The sequence below is a fragment of the Peromyscus eremicus genome, chromosome 4, assembly GCF_949786415.1.
Source record: "Peromyscus eremicus chromosome 4, PerEre_H2_v1, whole genome shotgun sequence".
NCBI classification, from domain to species: Eukaryota; Metazoa; Chordata; class Mammalia; order Rodentia; family Cricetidae; genus Peromyscus; species Peromyscus eremicus.
In genome coordinates this window covers 47,745,597-47,763,109 of record NC_081419.1, presented here as the reverse complement: position 1 = coordinate 47,763,109, position 17,513 = coordinate 47,745,597, and the positions used below count along the sequence as shown (strand labels likewise).

Here is a 17,513-nt window from a genome sequence, read left to right as displayed (position 1 = left end):
TGTGTGCTGCTACGTGTACATACACATGTGTATGTGCAAGTGGAGACCAATGTGATTTCAGTGTCTTCCTCAACCTTATCTTTTAAAGCAGGGTCTCTTGTTGAACCAGGAGTTTACTGATTGGACTGGACTGGCTGATCAACAAGCTCCCAAGATCCTCTGTTTTCCGTTTTCCCTGCTCTGGAGTTTCAGGCTCCTGCCTCTGTGTTTGGCTGTTTTTATGTAGTTGCAAGGGATTCATTCAGTGGCAAGTACTTTACCAACTTGGCCATCTCTCCATTCTGTAAAGACTACATGAGACATTGTTTAAAAAAAAGTGTTCATTCTCTGGTTTTGAACTATCAAGACCTCTAGGTCAGCAGCAGCAGCTGTGGTGGTGATACCATTAGCAGCTTGGATTTTTGTTGTGGTTGTTTGGGTTTTTGAGACAGGGTCTCACTGTATAGCCTTGGCAGTCCTAGGGCTTACTATGTAGACCAGGCTGACCTCAGATTCATAGAGATCCACCTGCCTCTGCCTCCCAAGAACTATAAAGGAGTGTGCCACCACTGCTTGGCTCTGGACAAGAGCTTTTACTCATCACTATCCTTTGAGGAAAACCAGACAGTGATAGTAACATGATTTTCAGAGAGAGGTGGGGCTGGGGTCTGAGTCTGGGGTCTATGATGTCAGGGACTTAACCCTGGGCATTTCTGTGGCTTCTAAGTCTTCTCTCTGGCCCTTCCTTCCCTGCTGTAATTTTATAGGGCTTTCTCAGTACTGTGCAGCCACCTGGAGAGTCTCACTCAGCCTCTTAGTTCTGTGTCAGAGCTGGTGGCTTTTAGATATGAAAGACTGAGTGGAAGGAGTATGGAAACTCACCCGTGAAGAAGTGATGATTCTGTATGTAGCAGTAGTTGAACCAGTAGGGAGGGAAACTCACTTACACATCCTGAATTAGTCCAGTGATGAGAACAAACGTGGTTGTACAGATAAGCCTCCCCCCCCTCCCCATTTTGGAAGCCTGTGCCGTGGGGCTGCTGCTGCCTGTGGATGTGTGCGTGCATACTTGACTTCCATTTGGGTGGAACTGGCGAACGCTGTGTTTCCAGTGGAAGGGGCTGCTGGACTCCTAACCAGTGCAGCAAGGTTTTCAAACCCGGCTTTCAACAGGTGCCGTTTATTTGTTGCTTCTTCTAAAGCCTCAGAAGTCACTGCCCGTGCAATATTCCCCACGCCCTTTTCATTTAGTTAAGTTTAATCTCAGATTTATCACACTGCTTTAGAGAGGTCCCTGGGTCCTACTGAAAAGCCTTTTGACTGTGTTTTAACTGCTCTGCACTTTTACAGAAAAAACACTTACCCTTTGATACAATATATGACATCATAAAGATACCCTGTTGCCCTCCAGTCTGTTTCATTGAGGGGCAGGGAACATATTATTTATTTGGTCTCTGGAAAATGACCACAAGGGCACAATTACAGAGTGAGTTCCATCATGAGCGAGCTTCCTATTTAAGCAAGTGCACATGCCCACAGAAACCATTCCTTTAAAAAATTCTATGAACAACAAGCTCACTGGGGGCAGATTCTGGAGGCTGAGAAATCCTGGCAAGCCAAGAGAGAGAGAAGGGATTTTCAGATAGGGAGGTGGAGGTAGGATCCCTTCACTAGATAAGGCTCTGCTTCTTGGACTATTAGATGCTTTTTTCGCTTTCTACCTTACCCAGGAGACTTAGGAAGTGCTGAGTGAAAGTAAGCTCAGAGTATTAGCTCTTTCAGCAAGGATTGGCTTGCCCTCATTTCTTAGATTCTAGATGGATCTTGGCTAGTTGACTTGGATCATTGGAGGAGAAAGAGTTGTTGTAAAGATGGTGCATTTGCTGACAACCGTCCTTCCATCTCACAGAGACTATTTTATTAATTTATGTTTGCTTGAACTGAGTTTAACATGTTGACAGTATGAAGAATACTTAGGACTTTTAGTTTAACTAACTAAGTAACTAACTAACATATATATATATATATATATATATATATATATATATATATATATATATATATATATATATATTTGAGACAGGGTCTCACTCTAGTTTGTGCTGCCCTGGTACTTAGTTCTTAGTAGAGAGCCCAGACAATTCTCCTGCCTCAGCTTTCCAAATTCTGGAATTACAGGCGTGAGTTATTACCACACCTTAAGGTCTCCATTTCGTTAGCAGTGATGGGATCACGGCGATGGGTTCACGTCTCCTTTTCGAGGAGGAGTCGGATGGCCATGCTTATTCTTGGTCAACTAGAAATAAAATAATGGCTTCGAATGATTACATTTTCTTTTCAGTGTATTAAAGGCAGTGGTGAATATTCTTTCTGTGATGAAATATTTTTGCAATTGTTGTTTTTCTATCACATAAGGTTGAGGACTCTGATAATGTAGCTAATACAGATCTTTAATGCTTTCAAAAAACTTGACATTTATTTTGTGTGTGCGCACGCATGTGTGCGTGCGTGTATGTGTGTGTGTATGTGTGTGAGCTCAGTGGGTAAAGGTGCTGTTGCTAACCTGACACTTGAATTTGAATATTCACATGGTGGAAGGAGAGAACTGACTCCCACAAATTACCCTCTGACTTTCACAAGCACGCTGTGGCATAGGTGTGCCTCCCTCTTGTAAATAAACAAATGTAATAACAAAATTTAAAAGTTATATTTATAATAACAGCAGTACATTCTTTAATTACTAATGATACTTAAAACACATTATGTAAATATTATGAAGTGTAATTCTTTGTTTTTTCCTCCTCTTCCTGTTTCTGACAGTCATCACAGGTAAGCTTAAGGTATTGAAGCAGCTATTAGTTTTGAGACAGCATAAATCCCCATATATAGGCAGAAACTGGAGTAGCATTTTTAGCATGCATGAGAATCAGCTGGTGAAATACAATGCTGTGATTTTTGTGTCAACAAGTCTTTGAATTGTGTGTGTCATCATGATCACATAACATGACCATGATGACGTTTATAGTGCCTGGGAGTGATTTGGAGACCTATAAATGCTATTTGAGCCCAAGCATACCAAGCCAGGGCCAAATGACTCTGGGTTGCAGCAGATAAGCTGAAGTTTTCTTCCTCCTTAATTAAAGTTATATTTATTTACTTTGTGTGTCTCTTAATAAACTGGTAGTAACATACTAAGTATAATGAACACATACATAGAAATGTGTCTATGAATACCTGATATCTATTTTCTGAGAATACATTCTAAATGAGAAGCAACTTAGTCCCTCCCATGTAATTTGTGACTTGTATAAATAAAGGCCATAGCAATGACATGCTGGTGAAATATGGATTTGGGACATAGTAAGGCTTGAATTGCTATTTTGTACCCACAAGATACCAGATGTAATTTAATCAAAGGCTGGCACTTGGGATGCCCAGTGCCATGGAACTCAATGTCTAGGAATGATAGTCTCCTTTTGTGAACTCTTTCATTTATTGTAACTATTGTGATAGTTAATAATTAAATAAGATGGAGGCAGGAAGAAGAAATACAACAGTTTATTTAGTGTGTGTGTGTTTGTGTGTCTGTGTATAGGTACATGTGCCATGGTAGTCTGTCTGCCTCCTTTCTGCTGGCCATCAGCTTCCATCCAGTTCTCCTGTCTTCACTTTCCATCACGCCTTATCAATGCTGGCATTACAGATATGTGCTGTTACATCGGCTTTTTAGGTGGGTTCTGGAGCCTGGCCCCATTATCAGGCGGCAAGCATTTTTATATCCACTGAGCCAGCTCCCCAGCTCCAACAAGATATAAGCCTTTCTGCTTCTATTATTATTGTCATTGTCGGTAACATCAAGCCATTTTTTAAAAATGTGGAGGTTTGCTAATTTTACCTGCCTGTTAGGATGACCAAAGTCCCACCTGCAGCTTTTAATACACCCGCCCATGTCATTTTCACTGAATCAGTCCTTGGCACCATGAACCAGACAGACTCTGGCTTGACGCTGTAAATGGTGTGGCTTCTCTGTTGTACCATTTAGAACTCTTCAGCAGGAAAGTGCCTGCCTGGAGGTGTGTGATTTTGCTTCTCATGAATGACTAATTTCCTTTTTAATGTTTAGTCCATTCAACAATTTTCTAATATTATTGATAAAGGAAGTCGATAGAAATCCTTTGACTGATCTGGGTTAGAAAACAGCTTGGGTCTGTGTGTGAATGGGAGATTTATACTTTTTTTTTCCAGAATATTTTAAATCATTAAGTGTTGAAGGGCATTTTACCCTTTTCTGAAGTAGCTTAATTCATTGGGTCCTTATTTATGGGGGCCAGCAGACCGTCTTAAATTTTCCTCTTGTAGACTCTTTTCAACATCCTATATGAGGGTTCTCCTCCCATAGGGGAGAAGCCTACTGCTCCACGTATGGGGGAGTCCCTCTACAGACCCTTGCTACAACTTAGCAGCTTGAGAGAGCACTGTAGGAATTTCAGACTAGCAGAAAAATCACAGGACCCAGGTCCACTTCTTTGGTTCAGGCTGGGAGTGATGTTTTAGACCCATAATGGATTTCCAGCTTAGATATACTTTTACGAGTGTATCTGGTTGAGAGTAAGATGATAATGAGGAAATTATCTGGTTCTGATGTCTTCACCCTAAGGACGTTATGCTTACAGCTTTGGCTTTCACAGCAATGATCCTGTACATTACTGAAGAAGTCTTTAGGGTTTTTGATGTCTGGCCTTTGCTTTCCTGGCCTGACCTCTCCCTCCCCTAGAATGGAGAAGCCCGTGGATGCTCTGGAACATTCCAGGGTGAAACAGGCCTCCCTGCAACTTAAGATTCTTTATCGCACTCCCAGGGGAGTTCATTTCACGTTACTGGTACCAGCAGCTGCGGTGTGATATTTCCCAATCTCAGATCTTATTGATGGGTGAGAAGGAGTGCAATTGCTGTTTAAGACATTTTATTATCTTTTGGAAGGGAAGAATTTATTCTAGGGGCTTTCTTAGATGATCTTTCATGTTAAGACATTTTGAACTTTGAGTGTCCAGTCTGCTTAGAGATTCTGGGAGTTGGTAGTCACCGGGGAGTGGGGCCGATGGTACTGCTAGGCCATGGTTTTATTGTTGAGACAGTGGGGTGGGCACTCTTGACATTGCCCAGGTCAGAGCTGGGGTGCCTTGACTTCTGCGTTGCTCAGGACTGTTCTGAAAGATGAATAACTGTCCCATCTCAAATGTCAATAGCGTCCTTTCCAGAAGCCATGAGAAGCAGTGGCTTAATTCATAATGCTCTGTGCTGATAGACACACTGATTGCAGGACTGGAGTTGCTTAATGAAAAACCAGTGTACAAGAGACCCCCAAAGGGAGGGCAAGGTCGGTGACTGCCTAGTGGTTAGATGGAAAAGGAGGAAAGTAGGAAGTTTCCTCATTGCTCAGCATAGGAAGGCTAGACTCCATCCTGGTGGCTTTTGGTTATGGAAAAGCCTGGGTATATCTATTACTAAGGCAAATATTAAAGACTTTGGAGTTGAACTGACCTTACGGCTGAATTCTGTAGGCTTGATGCTCTCACACATTCACCTCGGAGGGCATGATGGACAAACATCCCTAAGGTATCTGTGCCCTACACAGTAGAACCTGTTAACAATTGCCGTGAAAACGGTTGTTTTAGATTTGGGCTACAGCTTTTGGAGGGCCACAAGGTGAGACCTGTCTCTCTGCTAGCAGCCTCTTGGGGACTGCCCCGCACCCTACTCTCTGGCCCCTGCTCTGCATGAGCGTCTGGGCAGTGAGGTCCTCATGGCCATGTCTGGACACCAGTCCAGACCAGGTTACCATTCATTTGCTGTCATTATGTTTGCTGAGACAGTATCTCACTATGTAGCCAGGCTGGCCTCTTAATTGTCATGAGTATGCATCATTACACCCAACGTTCCTTTTTTTCTCTGTTATACCACTATGTTGCTGTAAGACTAAGTAAGCACTTACCCTTGTATTTCGGCTAGAAGGTAATCCGGTGTGAGGAATAGGTTCGCAAGAACCAGCCAAAGTGTTAGAGTCAGTCCCTGCTCTCACTGCTGGGAGCCCCACCAATAGACCAAGCTACAGAACTATCACATGTAGAAGGCATAGGTCGGTCCCATGCAGGCTCCCTGGTTGTCAGTTCAGATTCTGTGAGCCCTTATGAATCCAGTTAGTTGATTCTGTGAGTTTTCTTGTGATGTCCTTGACCCCTCTGGCTCATACAATCCTTCCCTCTCTTCAGTGGGATTCCCCAAGCTCAGCCTAATGTTTGGCTGTAGGTCGCTGTATTAGTTTCCACCATTATTGAATGAAGGCTCTCTGACAATTGGGATAGTCCCCAATCTGGTCACAGGGGATGGCAAGTTCAGGCTACGTATCCACTATTGCTAGGAGTCTCTTAACTAGGGTCATCCTTGGAGATTTGTGGGAGTTACCCTCACACCAGGCTTCTACCTGACCCCAAGACGCTCCCCTTTCTAGTCCCCATCTCTTTCAGGACTCTCCCCCTCCACTCTCCTGGCTTTTTTCTTTATCTACCAACCACCCATAACGACCAGAAACTCTTGCTCTGCTTTACAAAGGGCTTCTGGTCACTCCAGTACCCAGTGACTTCTGCTACTCTCCATGCCCATCCCACAGGTCACTTTTATTTTTTGTGGGGGGCATGATCTTATTAGCTCAGGGTGGGCTGAACTCTTGACCTTTCCGCCTTTGCCTCTGATCGCCATCCCATCCAGCCGTTTGTTGTCATTTTTATTGTCTTTACGAATTGAGACCTAATTTATCTACTACTACCGTCTAATCCTGGAGTCAGCCTGCTTGGGTGTGAACCCATGAGCTAAGGAATGAATCTATGAAATGGGGCTGTTGACACTCACTCACGGGTTTGCTGCGCTGATCAGCAAGCTCTCTCTGGAAACCATCTACAATAAATATCGCAAGAAGTTCTGGTGAATGAATACAAATTCTCATTTGTGTTGTGGGGAATGAGGTGATGAACACGGGTCTGGAGTCACGCAGGTCGAGAGTCTGAACTGGACAAACGTTTCTCTTTGTGGCTCTGGGGAACTTGGTTAGTTTCATGGAGGCTTCTATTAAGTAAGAATATATCATTCATCCAGTGGGTCCAATGGATATGTTATATGTACCTAATGAATAGTAGTTGCTGTATAAGTATTGCATAGCATGTTCCCAATGATTTGTGAGCTCTGTGAAGAAGAGTCTTGTCCTTATTTCTTCCATAAGCACTAAAATAATGTTTGCTCATAGGAATCAGGGATTTTATTTTTATGGCTTTAGTGATTTTGATATCACACTCTTTGGTTCTATTTTTAAATTTTGTAAAAAAGATTGATTTGTTTTTATTTTGTATGTATGAGCTTTTCCTGCATGGATGTGTGTGTATAATGTGCAGCCTGGTGCCTGTGGAGGTCAGAACAGGGCACTGGATTCCCTGGAAATGGAGTTTAAGTTGTAAGTCACGGTGTGAGTGCTGATTCTTTGTAGCAGCAGTCAGTGCCCTTAACTGCTGAGCCATTGAGAGAGCCCCTTAACATTTTTATGTGTATAGATGTTTTGCCTGCCTGTATGACTGTGCACCATGTGTGTGCAGTGCCCACAGAGGAGGATTCCCGATCACCTAGAATCGGAGTTACATATGGTTGTGAGTCACCATGTGGTTGCTGGAAATTGAACCCAGGTCCTTTGGAAGGGCAGTCAGTGCTCGTAACTGAGCCATCTCTCCAGCCCCCACTTCATTTTTTAAAAGCAGCATTATAATAACCTCATCTTTTTTCTAATTCTATGGTGTGTGTGTGTGTGTGTGTGTGTGTGTGTGTGTGTGTGTGTGTAGGTGTACAAGGGCCTTGGCATAAGTGTAAAAGTCAGAAGACAACTTCTAGGAATCTGTTCTCTCCTGTTGTGTGTTCTGGGGATTGAACTTAGGTCAGACTCTATCAGCCATCTCACAGCTCCCCCCTCCTTCCCCCCAATTCTTTTAATCTTAACCCTTTCACGAATTCTCTTCTTAGAAAAGAGGCAAATGGTCGTCAATGGGACTTTGTCTGAAGTCAACACTGTGGAGTAATTTCTGTCCCAAATCCTCTCCCCATTGCCTAGATCCTCTTAACATGTGTTTTTCCTTCCAAACATTTGGTCCCCTAGGGAAGGAAGTTCCTGTGTCTGATTTCAAAATGTGTGCAACTAAATAAATCACAGTGACTATTCCTCCTTCACTAAACTCAAAACAATTCCTTAATTCATCCGTAATTTTTTCTTCACATTTTCTGTACTTCATTTCAAACCCCTTGACACTGATGGACGTGGTTCTAATGTTTATAATGAGTAATGGTTTGGTATAATTTCCACCTCTGACCTACATAAAAGGTCAGTCTCCTTTGGAGATTTAGGGTTATCTGTTTATAACTTAATGCTGTTTCAATGACAGCCAAGGTAACAAATCATACAGATGATCCTGCCCAGCCTAATGGTGACTGGTTGGTAATGCTCACTAATGAAACTGAAGCAAGATCATGCCCTCACTTTCTGTGGAGCATTTTAACTGCTTGGTTTTCATAACAGCACCCTGAATGGGACCTGAAATTCTCTTGTACCCTTAATCTAGTCTATAAATTATTAGGCTCAATATGTTAAGAGGACATTTGCAGATGCCAAGTATTTATGAATAAAGTCCACAAAACCAATGAATGCATTATCATGTGCAAGAGTAACTTTAGTGTAATCTGAAATGTTAGAATCAGGGACTGGGCAGATGGCTCAGCTTGTGTATTGCTTCTTGGCACCCGTGATGAGCAGCACACAACCATGTAGCTTCCAGGGAGCCAGTGTCTCTGGCTTCCAGGCATCTGCGTGCATGTGAGTGTGTGCATACACTCACGCATGCACGCACGCACGCATGCACGCCTGCCCTATAGAATTAGAAAAAAAATGAAGAGGTTATTATAATGATGCATTGCTTTCTCTTAAAAAAAATTTATTCCTAGGGAGAGATGGCCCAGCAGTTAAGAAAACACACTGCTCCTGCAGAGGACTTTGGTTCCCATAAGGTGGCTGACAATTGCCTGTTACTCTAGCTCTGGAGATCTGCATATTTGCAGATTCCTACATGCACATGCTGTTCATACACTCATGCAGGCAAACACATACGCAAATAATCTTAAAAAAAACTTCAACTCTTCATAGTCTTTATTTCTTTCAAATGAGTCCATTTATTTTCTGTTCACTTTCTTTGGACTTTCACTAAGTGGCCCAGGCTAGCCTGGCACTCACTGCATGGTGCAGATTTCTTGAGACATGGTTTTGCTTTTTTCACCCAAGAGCTCCTCCTGCCTCAGCCTCCTGAGTGCTGGGATTACTGGCATGTGCCACCATACCTGGATTCATTTTTCTAAAAATGTAAGATGATATATTCCCATTCATTGTTTGCTCTGTTACTGATTTCCTGATGAGTGTGCCTTTGTTAGCCCACAGTCCTCAGAGCCCTGCTAGAGACTGTAAATGATATGACCTTATGATATGACGAATGACCTTCTCAATCTAGTGGCTGTCCCCTGCCCTGGAAAACAGTTACTTACCTCCTCTGGACACTATCTGCTACTCCAGTTCTTCTTACCTTAAACATTTTCTTAGTCCAGCACTTAGGCCTGGAAGCTTTGGATTCAACTACTTGTGAAGAACACTTGTCTTTTCTTATACCAATACCTTTGGGCTCTAAAGTGGTGAAATCCATCTCCGTGTTTGATTTAAATTTCCAGATTTCTTTTGAATTTACCTTTGTTTCTGAATGCTGCAAAATTCCCAAACTCTTAGTGCAATATTAGTTTCAAAAGTAGAGCACACTTCCTTTCCCAACAATGCATGAGTTCTGTGGAGTCTACACCACTCTGATTCATTAACTCGATGACAGATAGCAAGTTTAGAAAATGAATGAAAAGCCCATGTTCATTTTTGAGTTTGGAATAATTCGATGGGTACAAAACAGAACACAGAACAGTGCTTAGCGGGGCTTGTTTACTGGCGTGGAACCACCAGGTTCAAGGAGTTCCTTTACATTATTTGCTGCTGAATGCTAAACAAGCTATTGAAGCACTCTGGACTTCAATTTGCAACATGGTATGTCTCAAGGTTGCTGTAAGGATCAATAGGCACCTTTGCAGGGCTTCTGAGTTAAGGCTGCTTCATTAGTACAATACACGTAAAAGAACCACAAACGTATGAACCAATTGAAATTGGTGGCACCTGCAATTGTAATCAAGCTCTAATCTAGACCTTTCCACGAACAATCTGTTTTTAAACAACACTGGCTTCTGAGAGACCACACAGCAATGATAAAGTGTCTGTTTGTTTTTTCTGGGGGAGATATTTTCAAACAATGGTCATTTGAGAGTTATAGCAGACATGAAGTTACCACTGAAAAGATGAATTTGACCAATGAATTATCTTGGAAATGCTGATAAATTGAATAAATTGGTTTTTACTTTAGATAATGTAGCAATTGGAAATCATGGCCTATAGTTTAAAATGCAACATTTCCCATTGGTTTCAATTTAAAATTTAAAATTTTAAATAATTGGCTTTGAAGTTTTAAAAAATAATTTTTGTGTCTATTTTGTAATATTTTATGGTATTGTACATTGGCGTTTTAGCAAAATTAAAATAAACAAAAACAAACTTCAATTGACTTGACATTAAAAATGACTTAAATATTATCAATTATGAAAATTATCAATTTTCAAAACAGGAAATAGCTTACCCTAAGAATTTTCTTTCTGTAACAATAGAAATCTCTGACTAGATTGTCCTTTACAGTGGCTATGATTTTTCAATCAGGAGTGATTAGCTATTATGAGACACAAACGTATTAAGCTCATAAATGTATTATGTTGGATTATTAACAATAGACCTGATTGATAAAAGTGATTTAATATATGTTGTGTTAACAGCTGAACCTCCAAAGCCCCTAATCTCCCAGGGAAATATTGCTTTGTAGAACAAAATCCAATGAGAAGTTCTGGGATTCCAGAGTGAATTTGTACATTCCTTAGGGGCATTTTTGCAAGGGAGGTTGTTGTGTTTTAAAGGTAGTTGATAAGAGACCTCACCACCAACCCCAGGCCCGCACCACCAACCACCACCATGCATTAGTCTATAGAAGGTATTTGGGTGTACGTACTCCTGTACCACTCGGTACCACCATCTAGCCAAGGGAAGTTTCTGACCATTTGCAGCATACATTATAAATCAGGGTGTCACTACCAGACAATCAGATTTGAACATTCCATGAACAAAGTAGCCTATATTCCCTAGGAATAGATCACTTAGCTCTGTTTATGTCTCGCTGTTGATACGCCTGCATTTACACAAGTCAGGATAACATCTTGTTTATTTATTCTAGGAGTAGGTAATTGATCTGTATATTTAGCTAAGGTGGGGTTAATTATAGCCAGAAACCTGAATTTTCTGATTTAGCATGATTACTTAAGTATAGAGGGAAAATACAATTATTTTTTCCAACTTTGAAAAATACTCCTATTTCTTGGGTTTGAAATAAATTTGAATTTTTTTCAAGTTGGGCTTGTGTTGGCTACCCTCTTTGAAGAATATTTTCTATCTGGCACAAAATTCTTGTGGAGATCACAGGCCTGATGTTTGGGGTAGCTTGCAGATTTCCAATTGTCAGATTACTTCCCAAGGGCCATTGCAGGATATATTTGCTGAACGAAATGAGCTTAAGTCACACCCCCTTTTCAACTTCACTGCCACTTGGGGTGTGCTAATCTTTGGGGCCAGGTTTGTGCACTTCAGTTGCAGAAAATTTGTTTTGTAGACTTGACACCGCACACATTAGTTTTTGAACAGAGCAGCCAAAGTTGGTCTGAATTTAAACTCCCTACATATAGTTTAATAGTTAAGAGGTGTAAGGAAGGGGATTAAAACATTGCAGCTAAGCAAATAGTGGTATAGCCATGCTAACCTTCTGGTTAGTGTTTGCCTTTGGGTCTTTGTTTCTTCCTAACCATTTCCACAGATTCCTATACACCAAGACACAGACATAAGAAAGTACTACCTTGTTATTGGACAGGAGTGTTGTAGTTTATTATAAGTAATGTGAGGAAAATATTTCAAATCTTGATCAATATTTTATTCTTTGATCAATTCCTTAGGAAAAGGAGATGTAGATGTGAAAGCCCCAAATTTCTCTCCTGACCTGAGTGCTGGGATTAAAGGCATGTGCCACCATGCCTGGCAGAGTAAACCTTTTTATAGAGCAAGGTGCATGCTGTCAAATGGCTTCCTGGACAGGTCACGCCAAGGTGTAGGCTAATCAACTGTGGATGAAAATATCCTTCTTGCAGACGTCCAAACAAATGTCTTTTATGTTATCAGTGTGAAATTGCTTTCCTAATTTTACACATAATTTGCATTCTTTTGCTACTAAATAGTTGATTTTTTTTCATTTCATCCCTAACTTGCATTTCTTTCATGAAGTATCTTATTTTTCTTTTATTGAAAAATATTTTTCGCACATTCTGATTAGTTTCCCCTCCCTCTACTCCTCCTAGTTCCCCCCTCCCCCCCTCGTCTTGTAGCATGAAGCATGTTAAGAGTTTTTGCTGTTGTTATTAAAATGCCTCTTCCTTGCTTATTACAGAATGCGGCAGTGGGAATTTTCGCTGTGGCAATGGATACTGTATCCCTGCAGCCTGGAGGTGTGATGGGACCAGAGACTGTTTGGACGACACAGATGAAATTGGCTGTCGTAAGTGAGGACGAAGAGCCAGACCTGGCTCTGTTTTGAGTGACATAAATAAGTGCTGTATGATGTCAGCTGAGAGAAGGGTCATGCTTTGGCAGACCCAGGGCTGGGCTAAGGCTTGTGAACTGGCATTCGTGGTAGTAAGTCTTGCTCCCTTTGGAGCGAGGGGCTCTGTTTACACCAGTTCCTTGCTGTGAGCCTGTGACCTTTACTGAGAAGGGGTTTGTACTTGGTTTTAAGTTTTAAGGTTTGCTGGTTAGTCTCCTGGGAAATTTTGTAAATCAAAAGATGTATGCGAACTATAGTTCAGGGGGAGTGTCTTTTTATATGTAAAAAGCTGTAGAGCAACTTGTTACCATAAAGTTACCATAAAGAACATACAACAGTCACTTAAAAATCTAGGTAAAGCCTGAAATTAATTTTAGTTATTTATATCTACTTTTAGAAATCATTTTCACACATTTCTTTATGTAAATATCCCTCCGCATCATTCCGAGTAGATTTCAGATCAAGAAATAACCTCAGAGTAGTTGAGTCACTTATCACAGGTGTCACCGTCACAGCTCTCAAGTCACTGTCCCCAAGTCCTTTGCTCTCCCGGACTAGTTGGAGGCGGTGAGTCACTGGCTGCTCTTTGACAGGCAGGAAAACAGGCGGCAACATGAGTGTTGTTTTGAATGGGCCCCTCCACGGCACAGTCGGGCAGTGACACTCAGTGACGCATTTGAAAATGGGAGGAAGGAAGAGCAAGGGTTAGGGGCTTCTTACACTTTCATGCACAAACTGCTCACCTGGGAGCTGGTGAAAAAAACTTGCCAGTTTTCATTCCGTGTTGAGGTAAAGCCTGCTAGTTTTGCATTCCCGCTAGTCCCTGGGTGGTGCTGATGCTCTTATTTTCTGAATCATCCCTTGAAGGAGCAGAATATGATTTTGTGAATCTCTGTCATATATATGATCCTTTTATAATACACTCTGACTCCTGTTTTTAAGTAATGGGCAGAACGCACAGGTAGTCTAGGATGTAAGCAAACGTGGACAGTGGCACCCTATGACAACATCCACAGTGCCTGTGACAATGACAGCTAGCGTTACATGGCTCTTAGACACACGTCATTTACTTTGTTTTTAGGGTGCATACATTAAGACTCAGAAGTCACAAATTCCTAAAACAAGTAAATGTGGAAATAATTATTTCACTCTTGGTTCTCTCTTCACATTTCACGCATTTTCCATTTATCATGACACTTTACTATTGGATGTTAGAAATGTAACGAAAACACTAGTTAATTTTTTTTTTTACCATAAATAGGATTTTGATAATTTTGCCTTAGATCTGTGTGTATGTATGTTTGCTTTTATCTTCTGTTATACATTGTTTGGGATCACCTGTTTGGATGCCATTGACGATGTGACAGTCAACTCGGGCAGGCTCCTCTAATGGTTATCGACTAATTACTCTCAACTGTGTTGAGTGAGAGTTGACATAGGTTCTCTTCAGGCACGGCTGCTATATTATGGGGCAGAGGTCTTATGCCCTCTTGTTTTGTTTCAGCTCCCCGTACCTGCAGATCCGGCTTTTTCCTGTGTCCTGCTGAGCAGACCTGCATCCCCCACTCCTGGGTGTGTGACCAGGACCAGGACTGTTCAGACGGCGCAGATGAACGTCAGAATTGCCGTAAGTGTTGATGCCGGGGTTTTCTTCTGGTTCTTTGACCCCCGAAGTCTAGCCTCTTAGAGACAGGTGATACCGATTCTTCAACACAGGGCTGGGTCTTAGACTATCTGGAAATACCTCTGGTAATCTCATTCAGAGGCTGGGTCATGCACGATGTGGCTAACTACAGAATTAGACCCCTGAGGCTTGGAACTGGTTAGCTTCCCAGGCTTTAATTTGAAGTATAGCCAAAATTAAAATAGTAACAGCGAGTGAGCCCCATCTCAGGATGATCCTGCCACTCTTAGCTCTGTGGGCTGATAACTCAAGTCTATGCTTAGGTGCCAGATCTTCTGCCTGCCCTTTGTGGAAATAGATTTCTGTGAGTAGCAGGAGAGCTGCCGTTGACAGGTGTAAAAAGAGATCAGAGTCCCTCTGGAACCTGTGCTGGGAACACAGAGGCTATTGGTTCTCCTCTCTCCTTCCTTCACTGCTCATGCTCGGTCACCAGCCCCTGGCTGATTTGTCTGGGTACCTTTCTAAGGCTTAGTGCTACTTTCCCATTCACAGAGTGCTTTTTATCTGAGTGCCAAGTGTCTGAGGTGTAGCCTGACCCTGCTGCAAAGGCCCGCTTAGACTGGGGGGCCTGGATTTGAGGCCATTTGGGCTAAGTAATGAGTTCCAGGCCAACCAGGGTGACAGAGTGAGATCCTGTCTAAAAATATAACAAAACTAAATATCCAATAAACTGTTTGCCAGCCACGATATGATTTTCAGTGGCCTCCGTGAAGATACTGATGCTTTCGCTTCCATGTCGTTTCCTTTCTGGTCCCTTGTCCCAGGCTTCTCAGCGTGTGGCCTAGATGCTCACTGCTGGTCTTTTGTTCATCTGGGTCAGTTATTATTTGCCCCCAGCCATGTGTGTATAGTGTCTCAGTCTATTTTTCTATATGAGAGGAAGGTGTTATTGCCATGCCCCTCCCACCCCCCAACTGTCTCCCTCTCCCTGTGAAGTAGCCGAGAGTGGCCTGGAACTCTGACCTCTTGCCTCTCTACCTTGCCTTCTCAGGTTCTGGAGGTATAGGCATGTGCTACCACTCCTTCCTGTGACACTAATGCCGCAATTCCTGTGTGTCTGTGAGCCACACCTGTCATTTTCCTTTTTAAAGATTTATTTCTCCATTAATTTAATGTGTGTGTGTGTGTGTGTGTGTGTGTGTGTGTGTGTGTGTGTGTGTTTACCTGAATTTATGAGCGCCATGTGCCTGTAGGAGCCTGAGGAAGCCAGAAGAGGGTGATGGATCTTGTGGAACAGGAATCATTGGTGGTTGTGAGCTACGATGTGGGTGCTGGGAATTAATCCCTGGGTCCTCCCCAAGAGCAACAAGTGCTCTTAACTGCTGAATTATCATTCTACCCCTGTACTTACCTGTCTTTGCTTAATGACCATATCTTATTTGCCCTCTGTCATATACCTTTTAAGTGCATATTGCACTCACCACATGTTAACTAACAGAATTGTCTGCACTTCATAGTGTAAGGCCTTTGCTTTTACACGTCGTCACTGTGAAGTGTGCATCCACTGTATGTTCTCTGCTTGTTTTTTTCCTTAACTATCATCATTCACGTTTGGCAACCATCAATGGGCCAGCCTGCATTTGGTAATAATGTTCTCTTTTCTTCTTCCCAGCTGGGACCACGTGCTCAAGTCAGCAGATGACATGCTCCAATGGTCAGTGTGTTCCGAGGGAATACAGGTGCGACCACGTCAGCGACTGCTCCGATGGATCTGACGAGAGAAACTGCCGTGAGTCCGCCCCAGTCTCTGCACAGTGTTTAGTTTCGCCTTTGGCATTTTAATCAACTTGCTAGATTTGTTGATGGACAGAAACGCCTACAATACGCCTCTTGTTGTTGAAATCTCCTGGCAGATTCTTTTGTGGATTAGGGGTGATGGTCTGATAGCAAGTCTATTTTTAAGGCACTCTGTTTGTCCTGCCTTACTCAGCATGTCAAGTTTTTGAAGTAAGAAACTTTAAAGATTAACAGAATTCCCAAAGCTCATTGACTAATAGAGTACAAAATTCATTTTGGTAAAAAAATCTATGGTTTTATTACATTGCTTTGATTATGTTTCTAGGTAAAATTTCTCAATTTTTCTCCTTTTGGCTGACTATATTCCAGATTACTCTGGAAAATAGTTATGTTTTGAAAATGTATTTCTGTGTAATGTTAGCTAGATTGGTTTGTAACTGTTTGCCACAAAGTAAGGCATATAAATCAGTATTCTCTGTATAGTGTATAAATAATAACAGTCAAGGTAGAAACTGCTGTATTGTATACTATGAAATAAGCAAAGAGGAATCTGTTTCCCTTGAAATTTATATAAAACTGTCAGGTGCTGAGTGTGATTGGGAGTAGAGGCCAGGAGGCCGGCCACCAAATCACCATAGCAAGTTCTGGGCTGGCCAGGGTTACACCGTGAGACCCTATTTGGGAACACGGACGTTAGGGCTGGGGATGTAACTCGGTTAGCTGAGCGTTTGCCTGGCATGCATCATGACCTGGGTCCCCAGCCATGCATACACCAGGTGTGGTGGTGCACCTCTGTAACCTGATCCCGGAGGCAGGAGGACCAGGAACGCCTTTTCTGTTTCCTTTCATTTTGGACGTTATGCAGATAATTGACTGGACACTGGTTATTTTAGAATTGGTAGGATGTGGGTGTGTGTGTTCATGAATCAAGGACTTGTTACTTTGTGAAGCAAACATTAGGCCCTTTTTAAATGGTATATTATGGCACTCTGTGATTTCAGAGCATTATAAATTCCAGTACTAGGACAGCAGGTCAGGCATCATACTTTCTTGCAAATATAGGAACTAAACCGTCAAAGGGTATAGACTGCCATGCTCAGAGTCTGGCCACTACCAGAAGGAGAAAGGTCCATCATTCACTAAGAGAACACCAGAAGCTTGTACCACCAGACCACAGGCTGTGTCTTTCTTTATCCCTTATTTACAAATGTGTAAAAATGAAGCTTTATTCCAAATGTTCTGTGGCTGAAGGAATGCTGCTT

The 17,513-nt window shown here is 42.1% G+C and overlaps 1 protein-coding gene across 1 annotated transcript in view; it reads left to right on the top strand.

The window, feature by feature from the left end:
• Positions 1 to 17,513, top strand: part of Lrp2 (LDL receptor related protein 2) — a 148,792-nt gene that overhangs the window by 17,814 nt on the left and 113,465 nt on the right. The window contains exons 2-4 of the mRNA XM_059260620.1: positions 12,678 to 12,785; positions 14,335 to 14,457; positions 16,127 to 16,243. Coding sequence (XP_059116603.1) covers positions 12,678 to 12,785; positions 14,335 to 14,457; positions 16,127 to 16,243 — 348 coding nt within the window. The remainder of the gene's footprint in view (positions 1 to 12,677; positions 12,786 to 14,334; positions 14,458 to 16,126; positions 16,244 to 17,513) is intronic.